We start from the raw sequence: 24002 nt of genomic DNA on the forward strand, positions 1-24002 counted from the left end.
GTGTGGGGCCTATGCTTTCCATGTACTTGTACTTACACACTTGGGAATAGATTCATCAAGTTTGACTATGAGATCTGAAATACATATTTTGATGTATTTAGGATAGAGGAACATTTCCATAACCTATGTTGTCACTCTTAAGAACTGAATCTGGTTCTAGTAAGTTTTTTAATGTTGTATTTATCAGTTAATGTACCATAAACCCAATATAGAATATATGTCATAGTATGTAAAACTAGACTATAACGCTGACATCATTCTGATCTGTAAATAAGAACATCCTTATTCTAGGCACTCAGAAAAAATTGTACTACATTGATTATTCACAGATTTCATATAGATACCCTGTTTTCATGATTTCTATCAACTTTTAAAATTTGTCACATTCTTTCCTATCAGGGATTTACAAATGTACTTTTACTCATAAGAAGCTGGGAATCACCAAAGAGCAGCTTGCTGGAAAAGTATTGCCTCATCTGATTCCCCTAAGCATTGAAAATAATCTTAATCTTAATCAGGTAAGAATATTTTTTTATATTTATTCAATTTATTTAGCTTGCTGTTTTCTTGGCATTAAATATACAAATATATTACATATAAAGAGTATTAAAACAAAGAAATATATGCCACAGAGTTAAATGAAGAAAGTGTGTGGTGTAGAAGGGTAGATTATTAAAGACCTAATGGAGACACAATAATGAGCAGGAGGTTCAAATATGTATAGTATTTGGGATCACTTTAAATTTGTGGCTGGGAACAGACAACAAAGTTACAGAATGTGTTTTGGGAGTATATTCATTATTTATTACTACACAAATTTAGTGTTTTAAAGCAATATGTGTTTATTATCATGTGCTATCTGTAGGTTAGGCAAGCCAGGACACAGTTTAGTTGTATTCTCTGCTTAGGTCTTCCTGCAATGCTGCACCAGGACCTGTGGACTCATCTGAAGGCTCAGTAGAGGAATGATTGCTTCTGAGCTCACTTACCTAGTTGTCAGCAGGATTCAGTTCCTTTTGGCCTACTGGATTTCAGGGCCTTAGTTCTTCTTTTTGGGCTGTTGGACTGAGGGCCTAGTTTCTTAGCTGTCTGTTAACTGAATGCCAACATTGTAATATAATCAAGGAAATGATACTATATTTTCTTTGCCATTTTCTATTGCTTATGTTAGAACTAAGTGACAGGTCCCACCCACCCTTAAAGATAGTTAATTCTTATCTTTCATAGGATGACAAGAAGAAGGAGAAAATAATTGGGGACCATTTTAAGTTTACCTGCCATAAGCAAGGGATAATTTAGTTTGGGAGATAAATATATAACACAATAGAGGAATAATGGGAGAAGGATAAATTGAGACTAGAACAGGTAGACTTTAAGTGCTTTGTCTGCTTTAGTTATTTGAACTTTCAAGATACGCTAAATGTTTGAGCAAAAGGTTTATATGTTCAATAATTGTTACAGCATTCTCTCTTTGTATACCCTTTTGTTGTAGTTGTAGTAGCTATGAACGTAATGTCCTGAAGGTTATAAACTTCTGAAGGGCAGGTTATTATAGTTTATTTTCATTATAACTTCAGTCTTTAATGTAGTGCCAGAAACAAAAATATTCACTGAATTGAGAGAAAATTTGAGTCACAGAGTGTTGGGGTCTTAAGCCTTAGCCTGGCCCCTGTCCAGCAAGGGACAATACAAGCACTCCCTGACAAGGCAAACGGGAGAGGTAAGGTCGACGGGTCAAGCACACCGCAGCAAGCACCCGTGAGTTCTATCGAAGCAGGAACTACTTCATTGAGGAAGTATACAGGCTTATAAAGCTTACAAAAGGCCGGCGCCGCGGCTCAATAGGCTAATCCTCTGCCTTGCGGCGCTGGCACACCGGGTTCTAGTCCCGATCGGGGCACCGGATTCTGTCCCGGTTGCCCCTCTTCCAGGCCAGCTCTCTGCTGTGGCCCGGGAATGCAGTGGAGGATGGCCCAAGTGCTTGGGCCCTGCACCCGCATGGGAGACCAGGAGGAAGCACCTGGCTCCTGCCTTCGGATCAGCCGGTGCACCGGCCGCAGCGGCCGTTGGAGGGTGAACCAACGGCAAAGGAAGACCTTTCTCTCTGTCTCTCTCTCTCTCACTGTCCACTCTGTCAAAAAAAAAAAAAAAAAAAAAAAGCTTACAAAAGACATGCTCAGTAGAGGAGCCAATCAGCGAAAAGTTCATGCAGCCATGGGTGGACCACGCACAGGGGGCATATAGGGATCATGCACTGTCCACGTGTCTGGAACTAAAGCGGACCTATCCCTGCAGGTGATCCGATTTCACGTGGCTTAACTGCAGCGGCCGCAGACATGCCCCCCCGAACATCCGCCAGGTGCCATGTTGTTAGGGACTATTTTAGGCAGTGCTTAATAACAGATTAATAGCAAGCTGTTTTTGTTCACAAACTTGAAGTTTAGAAGGAGAGCTTTTGGCATTGGGGAGAGTGCTAAGTGAGTGAAGTTTTGGAGGTAGAGAAATTGGTAAAATTGATCAGATCCAACATTTCATTTGAAGTTGGAGGGTAAGTCTCTGGAAAAGTTTCTTGGATGGCAAGGATGGGATGACAGAGAGTGAATATTAGAAAGGAATAGGATAATAGGTCTAGAGCACCCTTGAACTTTTTGTTATTTCTGTTCTTAGTTCTCCTATTTCTGATTTAAGATGTTTTTTAATATTCCCAAATGTATACTTTAGGATACATAAGGCCACTTACAATCTTGTGGGTTTTTTCCTCCAGCTTTATGATTTGTTTTTTAAAAAGATTTATTTTTTTATTTGAAAGTCAGAGTTACACAGAGAGAGAAGAAGAGGCAGAGAGAGAGAGAGGTCTTCCATCTGCTGGTTCACTCCCCAAATGGCTGCAATGGCTGGAGCTGCGCTAATCCGAAGCCAGGAGCCTGGAGCGTCTTCCAGGTCTCCCACATGGGTGCAGGGGCCCAAGGAGTTGGGCCATCTTCTATTGCTTTCCCAGGCCATAGCAGAGAGCTGGATCAGAAATGGAGCAGCCAGGACTCAAACCGGTGCCCATATGGGATGCTGGCACTTGCAGATGGTGGCTTTACCCAGTACGCCACAGCACCGGCCCCTATGATTTGTTTTTTAGGACCTATTTCTGTCAACAGAAATACTTTAATTCCTGTCTTCTATTTGACGGTAGTTTAGCATGGGTATGTTCTGCTTTCCTGTTTATTTCATGGTCAAAGTTCCTAATTCAAGAATTTCCTCTTCTGTCAGCTCTCATTTAAAATAAATTAAGTGTAGTATGCATTAGATAAAAAGATAAAATAACTTAGGGAAATGTGATTTTAGCATTTGATTAAAAAACTAGCCAATACTATGTAGCGATCACACTGAATTATCTATAACTTGTGTTTGTGGGCTTCCTAAGATCACTCCCAGATAGAATGATTCTGTAGAAGGACTCACAGGACTCAGCATATAGTCATACCCATGGCGTTGATTTCTTAGGTGAAAGAATCTTGCGGCCGGCATTGTGGTGCAGTATGTTAAGCTGCCACTTACAGTGCATCCCATATCGGAGTGCTGGTGTGAGTCCCAGCTACTGGGTTTCCCATAGAGCTTCCTGCTGCTGTGCCTGGAAAATGCAGCAGAAGATGACCCAAGGACTTGGGCCACTGCCATCCATATGAGAAAGCAGGATGGAGTTCCCAGCTCCTGGCTTCAGCATGGCCCAGACCTGGCCATGTATGTGTAACCCTCTCTTTCTGTAACTGTTTCAGATAAATAAATCTTTTTTAAAAAATCAAATAGACAAATCTTAGAAAAAACAAAATTGGGAAAGGGAAAAGGTTCATAGGACAAAATCTAGGGGAAGCTAAAAACAGGCTTCCGGAGAGGACTTGCAGTGGAATCACACAGGTTGTGCTTACTTTCCCCAGCAGTGAGTTATGACAGTAAGTGTGAAGTATTGCTAACCAGGGAAACTCATTAGAGACTCAGTACTCGAAGTTTTTATTGAAGGCTGATCAAGTAGCACTTTCTGTCTGGCATGTGCTCAAATTCCAGACTCACAGAAGGAAAGCAGGTGTTCAGCATAGAATGCACTCTTTGTACAGTTTAGGCACAGTGAGCTAGTGTTACCAGTTAATAATGGGAACTTCCCTGAAATCCAGGTTCCCAGACACCAGCCAAAGGCCAACCTTGGTAAACAGTTTTTTCCAAGGATAGCAGTTCAAGCCTATCATGTTAACTTTTCTGTATAAACTACATGCAACATATAGGTGAATCTCGCAGTCAAAATGTTGAGCACATGAAGCCAGGCATAGAAGAGGATCTACTAAATGATTCTACTTATATAAAGTACAAAAACAGTCTAAACTAATCCATGCTGCCTAGTAAAATAGTGTTTATCTATAGGGTATGAGGCTGTGAAATAACAACTGGATGAGGGGACAGAAGGAAGCTTTTGGGGTACAGATAAAGTTCTGTTTCTCCATCTCGTTGCTAGTTACATTGGGTATATTCAGTGTGTGAATTTTTTGAGCTATGCCCTTGTATGTTTACTTTCCTGTTACTATGTTACACACTAATAAAAAAATTTAAAAGCCTACTTAACAGAAGATCATGGTAAATGACTAAGGAACTCTATCATTTGTCATTCTCATGATAAGATGAAGAAGCTTCAGTGTAATGTAGCCAAAGAGAGCACAGGATGTAGGGACACACTTAACTTCTGTGGCTGTTAGTGCTTCTGTACTAGTTAGTATCCCCGAGGATCTTGCTTTGCCTCTTGCTGAGCCCAAGTTTCCTCATTTGAAAAATAAAAGTAATAAGCCTACTTTGAAGAGTTGTAAGGATTAGTAAAATAGTATGTGTGTATGGGTAGGTGGCATAAAGATGTAGTTAGAAGATTTGAGGAAAGGAGGAAAGCGGTTTTCTAGAGTCTTCACTATACTATCTGGTGTTATTGAAATAAATTGTTTACAATGATCCTGAAATACTATAAGAATCATCAGCATTTAACCAAAGTTTAACCAGACTTTAAATTATGTTGCAATGTAAAGTTATATATACTTCTAAAATTTAATTATTTAAAAAATAGATTTTGTACATCTAATATTTCTACCAACTTTTCAGGAAACAAGATTTACTTTAGCTGAACATGTAATTTTTATAACAAATAAAAAGGAATTTCTTATGCATTATTAAATGGATTGTTTCTAGGTGGGCATAAATTCAGGTGTTCAGTTTTGGATTATCCTAGAAAAATCAGTATGTACCTTCTGAGGGTAAGCTTATATAGAACTCCTGAATAAAACTGTTACACAACTCAGGGTATAAACCTCATGGAGACCTGTTTTCTGGAACTTAAAAACCGTAATTATTCCATCACCACTATACAAAGGCATTGTGAAAGCTTGCTATGATATGCTGAGTTTATACGGTCTTTTTTGAGACATTGACTCTGAGAGAATCCTGTTCTGTTGGTAAAGATTATTATGATAACTCACTGAAGTCTCTTACTTGGTTACATTTACTGATAACATGAAATGTCATAATCATATTAATTTCTTATTCTACAGTTCAATTCTTTCATTTCTGTCATAAAAGAAATGCTTAATAGATTGGAATCTGAACATAAGACTAAACTGGAGCAACTTCATATAATGCAAGAACAGCAGAAGTAAGTCGATTATAAATGAGTTGCACAATGTCAGAGTGAGATTAAAATTCTATCATAACTGATTTTCTAGAAAATGGAATAAAAAATCACCGGGCTTTAATTTTTCCATCTGTAAAACATGTGAATAATTTTAAGTAAAAATAGATTATTAATGAAAATCTAATTTAACTTCTGAGTATAAAAGTAAAATATGATAGAATCTTCACATTTTCTCTGCTAAGGAAAATTCAGTTTCTGAGAAAAATTCCTCATCAACCTTAGCCACTGCCACTGTAGTTGCTGAACACCAAAAGTACCACTTGTAAATATTTTCAAATCTATGAACCCATTGTGTTTTGATTTTTTTTCCCTTTTCCTTTGTCTAACTCCAGAAACACTGTCAGAGCATTAATTTCATATACACTGCCACAGAAGTCACCTCTTTATTTTTAGGGAGAATTTAATTATTTGCAAAACACCAGAACAAAACACCAGAAAATGTAGAAATTATGCACTGGATAGTGCTAGTTTATTGGAATCTGAACTCCGTTTTAGTTTTTGCCCCAGAGCAGACACATGAATTTAGGTTACCAGCTGACATTTAATCTTGAACCAGAGATGTCTAAAATCAGTAAATTGCTATCGATCGTGAGCAAAGTCCTCAATACAAGCTTATGCTTATACCCAGGGTAACATGAAGACTTTATGGAAATAAAAACACATACTGAAGAAGCAGGTGAAATAGTCCTTTGTATGCTCTAAGTTATTCTGTGGTATATATGAATGTGATGCTTAATAGTTTGACTGTCTTAACATAAGAGCCCAGAAAAAATAGTTTTAAATGTCTATTAAAGGCTGAAACAAAATTTTGATGGGGGAAATGGAACTTACCTTTTGCTTTATCTAAATCCTACCTATTTTTCAAGGCAGATCTGGCATACTTCACAGTGATTTTAGCATTTATTGTTAATATCAAAGATTCTGAACCTAATCACTTAGCTTCCTCATATAAAATCTCACTCTCAGTGAGATAGTAAGCTATTTGACAACAAGAGCCATGTCTGCTTGGTTTTATGATACCCTGAGAAAATTCTCCAGTGAATCTCAAATACAGAATTATAAAATGGTCTTAAAAATGTTGAGCCGGCGCCGTGGCTCAATAGGCTAATCCTCCACCTTGCGGCGCCGGCACACCGGGTTCTAGTCCCGGTTGGGGCGCCGGATTCTGTCCCGGTTGCCCCTCTTCCAGGCCAGCTCTCTGCTATGGCCAGGGAGTGCAGTGGAGGATGGCCCAGGTGCTTGGGCCCTGCACCCCATGGGAGACCAGGAAAAGCACCTGGCTCCTGGCTCCTGCCAGGATCAGCGCGGTGCGCCGGCTGCAGCGGCGGCCATTGGAGGGTGAACCAGCGGCAAAAGGAAGACCTTTCTCTCTGTCTCTCTCTCTCACTGTCCACTCTGCCTGTCAAAAAAAAAAAAAAAAAAAAAAAAAAAAAAAAAAAATGTTATCTTTTGAGCGAGCACATTAATAATAGAAAATAATGGAAAGGATGACTGTCCTTAAAGAAGGAGGTCTCAGTTTATTTGGGTTCGAGTAATTTCTATGTAGATAAACAATTTTTAAAACAAATTAAAAAAAAATACATTTATTTTTGTCATAATTCAATTTTCTTGCAGATCTTTGGACATAGGAAATCAAATGAATGCTTCTGAGGAATCAAAAGTAACAAATATTACAAATATTGGGAATCAGGTAAGATATTTAATTTTTGTAGAAAGTGAGAATGTATTTTATTTGGAGATATTTTCATTTTAAGCAATAAAATCACAATTTCATGAAATCTATTGAAACAATTGATTTTTTTTCTATTTCAGCAGATCGACAAGGTTTTTAACAACATTGGAGCAGACTTTCTGACTGGTGGTGAATCAGAAAATAAAGAGGATGCACTACAGAATAAACATAAAAAAGTGAGTTTGTTTATTCTTCTTTTAGTACTCTTCATTTATATTGTAGGATTACTTATAATCCACATTTTTTGTTGGTAAGTACTATTTAGTGTCTTAAGAAACATTCTAAAATTATGAAATTCTTATCCATGAAACATATCTCATATTGAGAATAAGCATTTTTAAGAATTTTAGCTTCCTTATTACGTATCCTTCCATGGCATAATACTTCTAGATTGTCTGACTCTCTCGTCTTTTCTCTTGTATTTGTCACACCCCATGAAAAATTCTTCTGTGTCCATCTCTGCCTCAGTTCCTGTATGGATGGTTTCCAATGTAGGTTTATGCAGTCCATCTACCTTGGGTACTCCCCAGTTATTGCTGGCTCTTCAGTATTTTGATTTCTGTCCTACTTACTCAACTATATTCCCAATGGTTTGAGTTCCAAACTTTTTCTATTGTTTTTGAGACTAACAACCTCATGTCTCTTTCCTTTCGTTTCCATGGTCAGCAATTTTAAATTTTATGGTCAGCCATAAATTTTAACCTCTTTATTTCCAAAGAATTTTTTTTTTTTTTTTTTGACAGGCAGAGTGGACAGTGAGAGAGAGAGACAGAGAGAAACGTCTTCCTTTTGCTGTTGGTTCACCCTCCAATGGCCGCCGCGGCTGGCGCGCTGCGGCCGGCACACCGCACTGATCCGATGGCAGGAGCCAGGAGCCAGGTGCTTTTCCTGGTCTCCCATGGGGTGCAGGGCCTAAGCACCTGGGCCATCCTCCACTGCACTCCCTGGCCACAGCAGAGAGCTGGCCTGGAAGAGGGGCAGCCGGGACAGAATCCGGCGCCCCGACCGGGACTAGAACCCGGTGTGCCGGCGCCGCTAGGCGGAGGATTAGCCTAGTGAGCCGCGGCGCCGGCCTATTTCCAAAGAATTTGGCAGCATGTCCTTCAAATTGAATTTGTCTGAGGTTTTCACATAATCAGATTAAGTTTCTGTGTCTTGAGGGGGAATACTATAGAACTAATGATGTACCCTGCTTGGTTTATGTGAGATATGTGATATTGATCACTAACTACTGATAGACCCAACAATGCTTTAAAGAGGATTTTCAAAATACATTTGATTTCATCTCACTGGAAGATGAAAAATCTGAACACATTTTTTTCTTTATTTCTTGTTAATATTTTGCTCTCCCTCTGATTTTGAATAATAAACTATACAATGATATTTTCCTGTTGGACTTTTGGTTAGCATTTAAAGATTTATTTTGTTTTTTGAAAGGCAGTTACAGAGAGAGGGAGAAAGGAAAGAGAGAAAGAGAGGGATCTTCTATCCCCTGGTTCATTCCCCAAATAGTCACAACAGCCAGGGCTGGGCCAGGCCAAACCCAAGAGCCTCATCCAGGTCTCCCACATGGATACAGGTACCAAGTACTTGGGCCATCTTCTGCGGCTTTCCAATTCACACTAGCAGGGAGGTGGACCAGAAATGTAGTAGCCGAGAGTTGAACCAGCACCCATATGGGATGCTTGTGTTGCAGGCAGTGGCTTAACCTTGGTTAACATTTAATATAAAAAGTATTTAAGTCAATTTTCAGCATCTGCTGAGGACATTCTCCTACTCATTTAGAAATATGAGGCCAAGGGACTACTGGACATAATATTTTCCAGAATTCTAAGAGAATATATTGTGAGTTTATAGTTTAGCAAAACTGATAAAACTAAAGACAAATAGTGAATTTGATGCAGACATTAAGGTATGAAACAATGTTTAATTATTTTTAGATGTATATGAATTTTTAATATAATTTTTGAGTGAAATTAAAGTTGAATTAGATTTTCCAATTTAATAGAATGAAATCACTTAATCATATTATCTGGAAAAATTATTCTAATGAATGATTTTAAAATAATAATAGTTTTCATACTGGAAATGTTTTAGCACAGTTCCTGTGAGTTTTTACCTTAAGTTAAACCTTATAGTAATTTGTGATGTAACTTGATTTATGGCAGGCATAGTTTGTTTTACATTGAAGTAGTATCACTAAAATAGCAAGATATATTTTACCCAAGAACATATTTTTGTTTTACAGTGGAATTATAAAATTGATTATTTTGCTTTTTTTGTTTAAAGGTATCACTTACGCTTGAAGAAAAACAAAAATTAGCAAAAGAACAAGAGCAAGCACAGAAGTTGAAAAGCCAGCAGCCTCTTAAACCCCAAGTGCACACACCTATTGCTCCAGTTAAACAGGTCAGAGTTGATTTCTTTTGCATAATTTCACGTATAGAACTGTTAAGCGATTAGGTAGTGTGGAACTTAGTCTACTACTAGTTTACATAAAAATATATTTCAAAAAATCATTTGTGGGGCTGGTGCTGTGGCACAGTGTGTTAATGCCCTGGCCTGGGGAGCCCACATCCCATATGGGCGCCGGTTCGGGACCCGGGTACTCCACTTCCAATCCAGCTCTCTGCTGTGGCCTGGGAAAGCAGCAGAAGATGGCCCAAGTCCTTGGGTCCCTGCACCCACGTGGGAGACCTGGAAGAAGCTCCTGGCTCCTGGCTTCCGATCGGCGCAGCTCCGTCCGTTGCGGCCAATTGGGGAGTGATCCAGCGGATGGAAGACTCTCGCTCTCGCTCTCACTCTGGTTCTCTCTCTGCCTCTCCTCTCTCTGAGTAACTCTGACTTTCAAATAAATTAAAAAAAAAAAAAAAAAGAATGTTAATGTCATTTCAGTTTTTTTTTTTTTTTTTAATTTATTTGACAGGTAGAGTTATAGACAGTGAGAGAGAGAGACAGAGAGAAAGGTCTTCCCTCCGTTGGTTCACTCCCCAAATGGCTGATACGGCCGGTGCTGTGCCAATCTGAAGCCAGGAGCCAGGTGCTTCCTCCTGGTCTTTCATGTGGGTGCAGGGCCCAAGCACTTGGGCCATCCTCCACTGCCCTCCCAGGCCATAGCAGAGAGCTGGTCTGGAAGAGGAGCAACTGGGACTAGAACCTGGTGCCCATATGGGATGCTGGCGCCGCAGGTGGAGGACCAACCAAGTGAGCCACGGCTCCGGCCATCATTTCAGTTTTAAAAATAAATAAATAATTTATAATTTCTAAGAAGCATGGGCATGAAGGATTTTTTTAACAGCTCCTCCATAACCTGCCTAACGTATATAATGTTTCATAATAGTGCTTGTTACCAATGAAGAGGAAGCTGGATGCATAAGAGGGCTTTTTTTTTTTTAAAGATTGGGCACTAATTAAACTTTGTTCACTTAGAAGGGATAAGGAATATTATATTCATGCTCTTAAGTGGTTTTGATCTAGAAATAATTTTCTATTTTTGTTTTTCCAATTACAGATAGATTTGTAGCTTGTTTTAGGAAGGGGTATATGCATGACCTTGATTTAGGAAGGTGTATGTACATGAATTTATTTCCTATTGTGTTCCAAGTCCTAGTTTAGGCCCTGATGTTATTACAGTAGGTTAAGGCCCTCCTTCAGAAAGTTTACATTCTTATTGATTTCAGAAATATTTTTATCTTAAAATTTTTAAATTATTTTTTGTTACCATTTAATAAACTCATCCTCTGGGTGGGGGTGCGGGGTGTGCAGTCTTTGCAGGCCAAGAGGCAAAATCAAGAATATTTTATAAGTACTTAATATGAAGGAACCTTAAAATGTTTGTGAGAGGCCGGCGCTGCAGCTCACTAGGCTAATCCTCCGCCTGCGGCTTGCACCCCGGGTTCTAGTGCTGGTTGGGGCGCTGGTCCTGTCCCAGTTGCTCCTCTTCCAGTCCAGCTCTCTACTGTGGCCCGGGAGTGCAGTGGAGGATGGCCCAAGTGCTTGGGCCCTGCACCCACATGGGAGACCAGGAGGAAGCACCTGGCTCCTGGCTTCGGATCAGCGCAGCGCACCGGCTGCAACACGCCGGCTGTAGCGGCCATTGTGGGGTGAACCAACGGAAAAAGGAAGACCTTTCTCTCTGTCTCTCTCACTGTCTAACTGCCAAAAAAAAAAAAAAAAGTGAGAGAAAATAGAGTTGAAAGATGTTTATTTTGGTGCAAAAAGTTTTGAAAACCATGCAGTTTATTCATAATGCATGTATTCCTTGAACTTTCTGAAGAACCCTCATGAAAGAATAGAGAAAAAAATTCCCATAAAATTCTGATAAAATTCTAAAATCATCTTTTATAATAAAAATACTAATGAGAAGAAAGCAATTCTGTTTTGGAGGAAATAACATTTTGTTTGACTGGAATTTGAAGTTAGTGTTCCCTATCATGAAATTAGTTGGAAATGTTCATTTGTAAAAGCTATACAAAAATAGGTTGCAAGCTTTATTTGCCCTGTAGACTAGATGGTTGATTTGGGGTAGACTGTTTAGCTCAATTTTAAATTTTTCCTTTATAATATAATCTGTCAAATGTTTTTTAAAATAATTTGGATTTCTTAGAGATAAAGTAATTCTCTCATATTTTTCAGACTAAGGACTTGACAGATACTTTGATGGATAATATGTCATCTTTGACCAGCCTTTCTATTGGTACCCCTAAAGTGTCTGCTTCAAGTACTTTCACTTCTGTTCCTTACACGGGAAGGATGAAGTTTTCTACACCAATTGATAATACAAAAAGAAATTTGACAAATGGCCTAAATGCCAACATGGGCTTTCAGACTTCAGGATTCAGCATGCCGGTCAATACAAACCAGAACTTCTTCAGCAATCCAAGCACATGTGGCGTGACCAAGATGGCTCCCACTTTTCCAAGCCTCAGTGATTTGAGTGTTCCTCTTGCTGCTGGTGTGAAGCAGACCCAACAAATCCAACAAAGACCTACAGATATGTCTGCCCTTAATAATCTCTTTGGTCCTCAGCAACCCAAAGTTAGCATGAACCAACTATCACAACAGAAACCAAATCAGTGGCTTAATCAGTTTGTTCCTTCTCAAGTTTCTGCAGGTATGGGCAGCTCAGTAATGGGGACGCAGATGAACATGCTAGGACAATCTGCCTTTGGTGTGCAGGGTAATCCTTTTTTTAATCCACAGAACTTTGCACAGCCACCAACTACTATGACTAATAGCAGTTCAGGTAGCAATGATTTAAAAGATCTTTTTGGGTGAGGTGTCTTGCTTCTATTTTTGAAGGGTTACTTCAGTTTTAATCATGGGTGAGCTGATTTACATCATTGTATAGATGGCTTGAAGGAAGTACATCTGAGGGAAAGTGAATGGTTCTGTGGCAGAGAACACCTTTTTCCATGCCAGCCAGCATAGTAACTGTATGGACTCCTACCTAGTTGAGTTTTTTAAAGCATTGAGGATTTATTTCCTCTTACCAGTTCCTCTTCAGGTTTTTAAAGACTCAACTCCTACCAATCTCAAAGAGAAAAAAAGATCAACTAAGTTATCTTGAATAGCAGAATTTTTAAATCAAATGTTTATTTTGGCTTGTAAATCTTGATGTTATTTAAAAAATTGAGTTGATTGTAACTGCAAGCGTATCTGTTATGTATGTACTACATGGTACACAGTCTGCCTTCACAAGTCATTGGTCTTCATTTTAACATGTGAAAAATCTTGATGCTGTACTTATTTGTTTGCATTTAGTATGACCGAGTAAGAAAATAATAAGCATAAAGAGAAGGATCAGGTCTTTGACTTTTTCCAATTTTATTTGCTTTTCATCAGATGAACTAATGTTAAGTATGAAAGACTGAGCAAGTACTGCAAAACTTAGCTTCCTTGATTTCATTGGTTTAAGAAGCATCATTAACCATCTTAAATGCAAACTAATCATTGTAAATTATATTTTAGCATGATCTGCCTCAAATTGTAATGTATTTTTCTGCATTTACTTGGATATATTTAGAATCACCTTTTTCCTACTGTATCACAGAAGTATGTACTTATTTGTACAGATATTTGACAAAGCACTCTGATGTAATTTCCCTGGCTATTGCCTTCAGATTTCATTTTGAATTCAAACTTCTGAGGTTGCGCCATATACAAATTACATTTTCAAAAGGAGATTTGTAAGAAGTAAACTATATTTAATGAGTAAACTTTTGAGAATTCTACTGTATTGTTTCAAATGTAATAAATTTCTCTAAAAATGAGCAGTTACATCTTCTGGCTACCAACAAATTAATTTTTGGCTTGCTGTGATAGTCTGAAATCAATTACTGCTATGGAAATTTAATTCTTTCTTTTCTAGGAATTTCAGGAACATTTTGTTCAGGCATTTTAATGTATTTTAATTACCTATTTTTAGAAAGGAAAGAATACATTCTCTTAACAGGAAACATGCTTCGCTTTTCAAATCTTTCTCTGATGCTTTTTTCTTTAATTTGCTGATTATTCAACCACATAGCCTTACGCTATAAATGTCATTTGTATTTTTTAAAGTTATATTCCACCATTATGTGATAACTTTAAAACTATCTTTTAAAGAACTAAATGTGTCTTACAGTTGCTGCCATATAATTTGTGGTTTTTAATTATCTGGAACCAGCAATCATTTAAATAAACCGTATGAAATTCAATGTGCTGGTCCTAAGCTTATTCATTGAATATGAATATTCATTGAAAATACATACATACATACACTCAATATATATTTAAAATTCAGTACTTGATTATAAAAAATAATTTGATGATATGATTATTGCTAGCATACAGGTAGAAGGGTGCTTTCTATCTGGTGTCTGTAAGCTGTGTTCTGTAGATTTGTTGCACAGCTTTAGAGAACTGATAGGATTGCTAAAGAAATTTACTCAAGTGAAAAACACTGGGAAGATCAAAATGTTTTTATCAAATACACTCACAACTTGACAAGATTGTTTTTAGCACAATTGTAATATTTCTTTTGAGGAAAGTTTACATATGGAATAAATTCGCTTAATGTTGAAAAATACTTTCCTTTTTCACAATGTGGTCAGTATTCACTGTTTATCAAGAAATGTTTTTTGTTTTGTAAAAAAATAACTTGATGTCAGTGTTGAACTAATTAAAAGGAAAACAATATAACAGTTTATATAACTTGAACTTCTAAATATGAGATCGGATTATTTGAAAAAATACATGTAATTCAGAGATAATTTTGACATGTTAAAATTAACTCTTAATTGAGGTAGTGGTGCTACATTTTCACAAAACTGTTCCTATACCTTTTTTTCTACTTCCTCAAGGGCAACTGAACTGTTGTCATTGCCTTTTTCTGTTGTGAAATTGTCTCTGAAAATTTGTGCTATTAGTAGACTTCAGTGTGCCTATGTGAGGACAATTTCCAGAGTACTAGATCACCTTAAAATTATTTCAGATTTTGAAAGCAATTAAACCTTGTGCGTAGAGTGGACAATTGATAGGTTAAAGAGCACCTGTAGACAAAAATTACAAAAAAGGTTCCCTGTCATTTGAATTGGTTTTCTGTTCTCTTTATGCTAAAGTATGTGATACATGTAGAGGATGTATACAAGCAATTGGAAATAGTGTAAGTATGGTTTTTGATTTTTCTCTTGGAATACTTATACCCCTCCTTTTCACCGAATAAATTAAGGAAGTAATTTTTTAAAAACACTGTAAAATACCTCACATGTTTGCTTTTATATTTTAAAGGCAAAAGTAAATGTGAAAATGCCTGATAGCAAGCAGAGTATTGAACCAAAATAAATTTTAGCTTTGCTAAAACTTTCCATATTAAGTTGTGATTTTATATCTTACGATTTACTGGTATTGGAATAATTTTAGAATCTGTTAGAATCCAAACTATATAGGATTTTGTGGAAATTATCTACATCAGTGGCTTTCAAACTAACTATTGAAGTAAGAAATATTTGGCATTGCAACCACCATATAAATAATGTACTTGAAGCAAAAGTTTTAGAAAATGTATTTAATGAGTGTATTGTTCCATTTTCCATTCTAGTATTTTAAGAAAGAAAGTTGATTTTTAATCCATGAAGGATTTCATGACAGTTTGAATGAAACTGATCTCAGCCCTACCTCTCTCTGAGCAAATGTAGAAACAAAGGGCCTGAGACTTAGATGACCCAAAGAGATCAGAGCTGGGAGTATAAGCTGGATTTTTTCCTAATGTGCAGTCCAGTGCTCCTTGCTGTACTGCATCCCTTACTTTATGAATTCTTCTGGAGGTACTTTCCGAGATTGATTTATGTAGTGTATGTGTTCATAAATGTAATTTATACTGAGAAAAAAATGTGTTAAAGAGGGGGAAGTGAGGGAAATGACAGAAGAGAAATTTATATAGCCAAAATCAGCCTCCGAGCTGCTGCCTTGCACTGTGGCTGAGGAGGGTTGGGGAATGCGGATTAACAGTGTTTGCAATCCCTGAATACATACCAGAATTATAGCTGATAAACTTGGGCTGGCATTGTGGCTTAGTGGGTTAAGCTGCGGCCTGCAACGCTGGCTTCCCACATAGGTGCAGGTTGTGTCCTGCCTGCTCTGCTGCTAATGGTCAGAGAAAAGCAGAAGATGGTCCAAGTCTTTGAGCCCCTGCCACCCATGTGGGAGACCTGGAGGAAATTCTGGCTTCGGCCTGGCCTAGTCCTGGCTATTGCCATCTTGAGGATGAGCCAGCAGATGGAACATGTCTCTCTCTCTCTCTCCCTTCCTCTCCATAATTCTGACTTTCAAATAAATAAAAAGCTAATAAATTTGAGGAAGCACAGTTGAAGAGCCATTTCACCAAAGTGGTGGAGCTTGTTGGATATTAGAAAACTTGTCTACGCAAAGCAGCCAAGTTGTTCCAGCCTTGCAGGGAGGATTTAGCTAACTAGGGTACAAGCCACAAATACGTAAATTTTCTAGTAATCCTGTTAAAATTAGGTAAGATTGATTTTAATATATTTGAACTTAATATACCAAACATTCCATTTCTTCATGGAATTGATGTAAAAATGAGATATTTTACATTTTTTTGGTACTAGGTCTTCACTGTATTTTTATTTTTAAAAGATTTATTTGGAGCTGGTGCTGTGGCATAGCAGGTTGAGGCTGCCACCTGGGCGCCCATTCCCGGCTGTTAGACTTCTGATCCTTCTCACTGCTAATGTACCTGCGAAAGCAGCGGAGAGATCTTCCACTTGCTGGTCCACTCTCCAGGTGGACCCAAGCTGAAATCCAAATCCAGGAACTCCACCTGGGTCTCATGTGTGGGTGGCAGGGCCCAAGCACTTGAACATCGTCTGCTGCCTTTCCAGGTATAATGGCAGGGAACTGAATCAGAAGCAGAGCAGCTGGGACTTGAACTGGCATTCTGAAACAGGATGTTGGCTTTACAAGCAGAGACAGCCCACTGCACCACAAGGCTGGCCCCCATTTGTGTGTGTGTGTGTGTGTGTGCTTAAAGATTTATTTATTTGAGAAGCAAAGGGAGAGATCTTCCGTTCGCTGGTTCACTCCCCAGATGGCTTCAACAGTTGGAGCTGGGCCAATCTGAAGCCCAGCGCCAGGAGCTTCCTCCAAGTCTCCCACATGGATGCAGGGGCCCAAGCACTTGGGCCATTCTCCACTGCTTTTCCAAGCCATTAGCAGGGAGCTGGATTGGGAGTAGAGCAGCCAGGAATCAAACCGGTGCCCATATGTGATGCTGGTGCTGCAGGCGGAGGCTTAACCACTGTGCCACAGACCCAGCCCCTCACCGTGTTTTTTAAAAATGTATTTTCACCTACTTGAAAGGCAGAATGACACACAGAGATCTTCCATCCACTGGTTCACCTCCTAGATGCCTCCACCTGCCAGGGCTAGGCCAGGCTGAAGCCAGGAGCCCAGAACCCAATCCAAATCTCCAACGTGGTAACAAGGACCCAACTAGTATAGGCATCATGCCCTGCATTCCCAAGGTACATATTACCAAGTAGCTGGATCAAAACGGCAGCCAGGACTCAAACCAGGCACTCCAATTATGGGATGTGGGCACCTCCGGTGACATCTTAGTACACCTGCCACGTGCACTGCTTTTCATGATACGTATTTTTCTGTGGATTTCTGAAGTGCCTTCCTAGGCTAGATATACACCATTCCTTATGGCTGCTGGCAGCAGTGAAGGCACTCATGAGACAGAACCACACCAGATATTTGAATGGGGAACATTTAATACAAGTGTTAACCACTAGAAGCTAGGGAAGTATTTAACAGGGTCAAAGAGAACTTGAAAGAATGAAAAAGTGGCAAAAATGAACTATTGCCTCTGAGGGAAGGTGGAAAAATAAAGAAATGGAAGAGCAGAAGAGGCTGTCCTACCCCCCGGCCCTCCTCAGCTGAGTCTGACATCTTTGGAGGGGAAGCAGTATCCACAGAACAGCTGGTGGTGACATTTGTCAGAGGGCCTGGGCCAGAGTGGGAGACGGTGGGTTGAAGTCCCACCCCTGCTCCCAATTCCAGCTTCCTGCTTATGCACACCCTGGGAGAAAACAGAGGATGGCTCAAGTAATTGGGCCCCTGCCACTTACATAAGAAGACCCAGGTTGAGTGCCCAGTTACTGACTTCAGCCTGGCCCAGACCAGCCCTGGCTGTTGGAGGCATTTAGGTTCACTAACCAGGGGCTGTCGTTGTGTTGTAGCAGATTAATCTACTTTTTGGGATGCCAGCATCCCATATTGAAGTGTCCGTTCAAGTCCCAGCTGCTCAGTTTCCCATCCATCTCCCTGCTAATGTGCCTGGGAAGGCAGCAGATGATAGTGCAGATGCTTGGGGGCCTGCCACCCATGTGAGAGACCAAGATGGATTTCCTGGCTCCTGGCTTTAGCCTGGCCCAGACCTGGCTGTTGGAGCCATTTGGGCAGTGAGCCAATGGATGAAAGAGCTGCCTATATGATAAATAAATATTTAAATAAATAAGTATTTCAAATAATAATTAAAAGCAAAAAATGGAAGGGAACAAGCAAATGGGAGATCTCTAGCTTTCTGTCTCTGCCTTTCAAGTAAATAAGTAAATAAAAATTATTTAAAATTTGCATCAAAATAAACACCTTTTCATTCTATTTTTCCCTGAATGTTTTGAAGTACCCACTTGTTTTAAAATTTTTCTTTCTAAAAGTTATTTTGTGGAGAGATGGAAAGGTCTTTCATCTATGCAGCTATCCTCATTAGATTGCTCGAATTTCCTAAGAAGACATCGTTTCTGTCCACAGCTTCAGTGATTGTGTGCATCTGCCTTCTTTAGCAATAATACGTGTACTGCTGGCTCTTGGCAGAGAGAACATTTACCTCTATTGCCCAAAATTCAAAATTTCATGTTTGAGAAATGTTTATGGAGGAGGCAATTCATTCAAAAATTGAGCAACTCATTCATTTCTCTAGAAATTCTGAATGAAGCCCACTGTTGAAGCCTGCATTGCCTTGTTTCCTTTACCACACTTAGCTTTGGAATATGTCATGAACTTATCCTCATACCAGGGTTGATATGAAGTCGCTCTGACATACAACAGCTTCCTTGAGGACCCAGGAGAAATTTCAAGTTTCAGTTAATGAGTAGATGCTTCAAAATAACTGAATTTCCCTTATCTTTTAAAGTATCATAATTTGACATATCTATTGTTGACTGATATGAGGTTCAGCCAAATTTTCAGCCCATCTATAATAAAGGTATAGGATGTTAATATACAGTTTTCAGTGTGTTCCTTCTGGCTTTACCTGATTTTTTAAAAAATACTTTCTATTAGTACCATGGATGACAACAAGGGAAGGGCAAAATAAAGTGATTTTTTAACTAATAATTTACATATTATTTAGTATTTTCAAACTTTAAGAATTCACACTTCCAGGCTCAGTAATAAACAGAATAAAAAAATCTTTTAACACAATCATTGGTTCTAAGGGTAGAATGTCTGGTATACACATACTTAGACTTAAAAACTACCAGAAGATGTCACTGTCTTCCAAGTAATCATCCATTACATTAATCCTTTTACCATTGCATTATTTAACATGAATAGGTTGGGGAAAATATTGATAAAATGACCTGCCTTGTGCTATTTAATTTCAAAGAAGGACTTCAAGAGACATACTTGTGGAAGGTATGTGAGTTTGTTCCAATCTTGATTCTCAACACTAAATACTAACCCTGTTCACTGCTCTATAAGTTGAAATTATCTTGATACCTCAGGGTTCCTTCTGCACCTTCAAGAAAAATGGTGTTAAAAAAATCCCCCCAAGTATTCTCTTTGCTGTGGAGTCCTCTACAGTTTCAGTTGGCATTACTATGATATAACTGCATGTACTAAATTACCATATTTGCTAGAATATTTTGGTTTTCGACACAAGCTAAGTATTATGGAGTCCTTTTTTTATATATAAAGATTTATTTATTTATTTATTTGAAAGAGTTACACAGAGAGAAGGAGAGACAGAGAGAGGGAGAACTTCCATCCCCTGGTTTACTCCCCAGTTGGCTGCAATGACTGGAGCTGGGCCGATGCAAAGCCAGGAGCCAGGAGCCTCCTCCTGGTCTCCCACACGAGTGCAGGGGCCCAGGGACTTGAGACATCTTCCACTGCTTTCCCAGGCCACAGCAGAGGAGCTGGATTGGAGGTGGAGCAGCTAGGACTCGAACCAGAGCCCATTTGGGATGCTGGCACTGCAGGCTGTGGTTTTACCCACTACACCACAATGCCGGCCCCTTTTTGTCAAGTCACAATGCATGATATGCAAAGCAAAACTAAAATGTTTCTATACAGTCAATAGGGTGGACGAAAGGAGTAAATAGTTTAAGAGGGGAACTTCAGACTAAATCGGAACCAATATGGGGACATAAAATATATAGTGCATGGAAAAATAAAAATAAAACATAAATTTGGGGGAGGGTGCAAAATACTTTTGAAATCCATGCAGGATTTTTCATGTTACACATTTCCATGAACTTCTTGGAGTATCCTCTTAGAGTGCACAAGTAGTAACATATGGTAAAGAAATATTCATGGGGCAGGCATTTGGCACAGTGGTTAAGATGCTGCTTGGGACACTCCCATCCCGAATCAGTGTGCCTGGTTCGAATCCTGGCTCCTTGGCTTCTGATCCAGTTTCCTGCTAAAGTACATCCCGGAAGGCAGCACGTGGCACAAGTACATAGGTCCCTCAATCCCACATAGAGACCCGGATTGAGTTCCAGTCTCCTGGTTTCAACCTGGCCTAACCCTGGCTGTTGTGGGCATGTAGAGAGTGAACCAGTGATAGATCTCTGTCTGTCTCTCTGTCTCTCCCTCTCTTGCTGCCTTTCAAATAAAATGAAAATAGATAAAGATCTAGAAAAAAGAAAACAGACTCAAACATTATTACTTGAGTATCTTATGTTGAGGCTGTGGGCGGCTGTATCCTCCAAGTTGAAATGATACATAATTTGTTACATGCAACCAAAGGCAGCAAGCAGATGAGTACGTGGGTATGATTTCTTGTTATGTCTTCTCCATGCCCTTGGCTTCAACAGTAAAGTAGAGTTCTGTATGTGGTTATAAGGCTCAAAGAGGCAGTGGAGAATGAAGTGAAAGGTTCTTCATAAATGAAAGAAGGTCGTGTTCTAAGTAAATGCTTGACTTCTGTGATAAGTGTGAAATATGTAACAGGAGGGATTCCATCCATGCTGGTTTAAGACAGCCTACCTTTCTGTATTTTGGTTTATTTATTTATTTTTTTTAGAATGACAGAGAGGGAGAGAAATACTCCATCCACTGATTCACACTTAAAATGTCTGCAAAGGTCTACACTGGACCAGACAGAAGCCAGGAACTCTATCTGGGTCTCCCATGAGGATAGCAGGAACCCAAGCTCTTGGGTCTTCATCTGCTATCTCCCAAGGTGTGCATTAGCAGAAAGGTAGGATTGGGAATGGAGCGTGGACTCAAACCAAAGCTTTCTGTTATGGGAGTGGCATCTCAAGCAGTGTTCTAACAGCTATGCCAATTACTCACCTCCTCAATAAAATGTTTAAAGGCCCAAGGATTCGGAGTCCATCTTTTCTGAAGTATGTTGCATGGATGCTTTACCTCCCATAGTAAAATTTGGGGCTCATAATGTGCTGTGTACCCTGGTGGTACGAGCTTAGAAAATGTGCTTTAGGACCCAGTCAGATATGTGAAGTCTGCTGGTCAGGTTATATTGAGGAAATTTGAGTCTTGATTTCCTTATCTGTTTGTTTCATAGGGTTGTTGTGAGAATCAAATGAGATACTTGAAAGTGCTTTGTATAATAAATTTGACTATTATAGAATACCTAATGTCAAATAGGAGGAGTTCAGTGCAAAAAAATCTAGTTTTATTCTCATACATTTTGACTAGTACTAATGATAGTTATCAACAACCTACAAATATTAAAGGAATGAGAAAAGTTTTGGAAAAAAGATTTTATGTTGATCTTATGTTGATTTTATGTTGAAAAAAATTTTATGTTGATCTCAGGATGTTATGGGGTGAGTTGAAGGAATCTGGAGTTGGGGAAGGGTAAGGGATTTTCTGGAAAAACTGGCACAGAATTTGGGGAGAAGGAATCCCAAGACCATAACTTCTCTTCATCACTTTTGTTTCCTTGTAAAATCTCTTATATAAAAAAGTAAATAATTTTATCTTTAGTCCTGACCTAGTTAAAATTCTCCATCCAACTCTTTGGTTGGATTTGATAAGATTAATGCCTTTGGATTGTTTATTTGGGACTTAGTCGGTTTGCTTTTTCGGTCTTGGCAGACTGGGTGGACTTGGCTGGTGATGAACCTATGAGCCCTGCTTGTTACATTTTTGCTCATGAGTCTTCTTCTGTCACTGAACTGGACAGTCAGGCTCACCCACACAGTACTCAGTGGAGACTTACTTGATAGTACAGGGCTTGGGATTTAAATAATTACAGTAGCCAAGATTCTTTGAGAGGAACAGAAACCATCTTAGCTAATCCAAAACAGGGCAATTCGTCATAAGGATGCGGGTATTACTTGAAAGCCCAGGGTGAAAAGGCATCTGAGTCTAGATGGACAGGGACTGGAAGAGCATTAGGAATACATGCCCCTCTGCATTTCCTCTCTTTGTCAGGTGTTCTTCACCTCTCTACCCCATAGAGGACATGTAGTTGTTGTTCCTGGATCCTTCAATATGCAGTAACAGTCTTTCTTCTCCAAAGTTAAAATATTAGGAGAATCTGGCACCAGATCAGCTGAGCGTAGTGCAGATGTCTACTCCTGATCTGTTCAACAGTAGCCAGAGGAATGGGGAACGTTACAGTATACATAGGACTTTTGGAAGCTTGTCATCATAAAAGAGGAGGGCTTCAGGACACGGCAAGTTTCCTGAAAATGAAGATTTGTTGTAATCTGGGCAAGGACCCCTAAAGATGTCTTAGTTAATATTTTTTTCTCTAAATGAAAGAGCTTTTTAACTTTTTTACAGATTTATTTATTTGAAAGAGAGAGAGGGAGGGAGGGAGAAAGAAAAAAAAAGGGAGAGAAAGAGAGAGGAGGAGAGAGAGGGGGAGAGAGAGAGATCTTCCATATTTTGGGTTACTTCCCAAATGCCTGCAACAGTAAGGGCTGACCCAGGCTGAAGCCAGGAACCAGGAACTCAATCTGAGTCTCCTATCTGAGCTACAGAAACCCCAAAATTTGGGCCATCATTTGCTGCCTCCCAGGGCACATTAGCAAAAAGCTGAATTGAAATCATGAAGTAGACAGCACTCGAACCAGGGACTCCAATATGGGATGTGGGTGTCCTATGTGGTGGCTTAACTGACTATGAGGAGACTTTTTTGGTATAAGATGATGGGAAGGCATCAAATATAAACTAGAACTTTTTCTTTTTCTTTTTCTTTTCTTTTCTTTTCTTTTCTTTTCTTTTCTTTTCTTTTCTTTTCTTTTCTTTTCTTTTCTTTTCTTTTCTTTTCTTTTCTTTTTGACAGGCATAGTGGACAGTGAGAGAGAGTGACAGAGAGAAAGGGCTTCCTTTTGCCGTTGGTTCACTCCAATGGCCGCCGTGGCCAGCGCGCTGCAGCCGGCACAACGCGCTGATCTGATGGCAGGAGCCAGGAGCCAGGTGCTTCTCCTGGTCTCCCATGGGGTGCAGGGCCCAAGCACTTGGGCCATCCTCCACTGCACTCCTGGGCCACAGCAGAGAGCTGGCCTGGAAGAGGGGCAACCAGGACAGAATCCGGCACCCCGACCGGGACTAGAACCCACTGTGCCAGCGCTACAGGCAGAGGGTTAGCCTGTTGAGCCACGGCACCAGCCATAAACTAGAACTTTTTCTAATATTTATGCACTCTACATATGCCCAGCATTTTGTTTCACAGCCCTCAGGGAATTCTTCACTATACATACTTTCTTCTATTTTTGCTATATTTGATATTTGGGGATGGGAAGCAGATATTTGAATGCTGTTCTACAACAACTGAATTACATGAGGACACCTGAA

The 24002-nt window shown here is 39.4% G+C and overlaps 1 protein-coding gene across 2 annotated transcripts in view; it reads left to right on the forward strand.

Moving 5' to 3' along the window:
- The window catches only part of SCYL2 (SCY1 like pseudokinase 2), a 68814-nt gene extending 53530 nt beyond the window's left edge, over positions 1-15284 (forward strand). Inside the window, exons 13-18 of one of the 2 annotated variants that reach the window (XM_051846573.3) lie at positions 400-518; positions 5571-5671; positions 7325-7400; positions 7523-7618; positions 9732-9851; positions 12078-15284. In XM_051846573.3, the coding sequence (XP_051702533.1) occupies positions 400-518; positions 5571-5671; positions 7325-7400; positions 7523-7618; positions 9732-9851; positions 12078-12719 (1154 nt within the window). In that variant the 3' untranslated portion in view covers positions 12720-15284. The remainder of the gene's footprint in view (positions 1-399; positions 519-5570; positions 5672-7324; positions 7401-7522; positions 7619-9731; positions 9852-12077) is intronic. The other variant, XM_051846576.3, reaches the window with a different exon arrangement.
- The last annotated feature ends 8718 nt before the right edge of the window (positions 15285-24002 follow it).

The sequence above is a fragment of the Oryctolagus cuniculus genome, chromosome 11, assembly GCF_051225735.1.
Source record: "Oryctolagus cuniculus isolate XC-2025 breed Fujian yellow rabbit chromosome 11, ASM5122573v1, whole genome shotgun sequence".
In the NCBI taxonomy this organism is placed as follows: Eukaryota; Metazoa; Chordata; class Mammalia; order Lagomorpha; family Leporidae; genus Oryctolagus; species Oryctolagus cuniculus.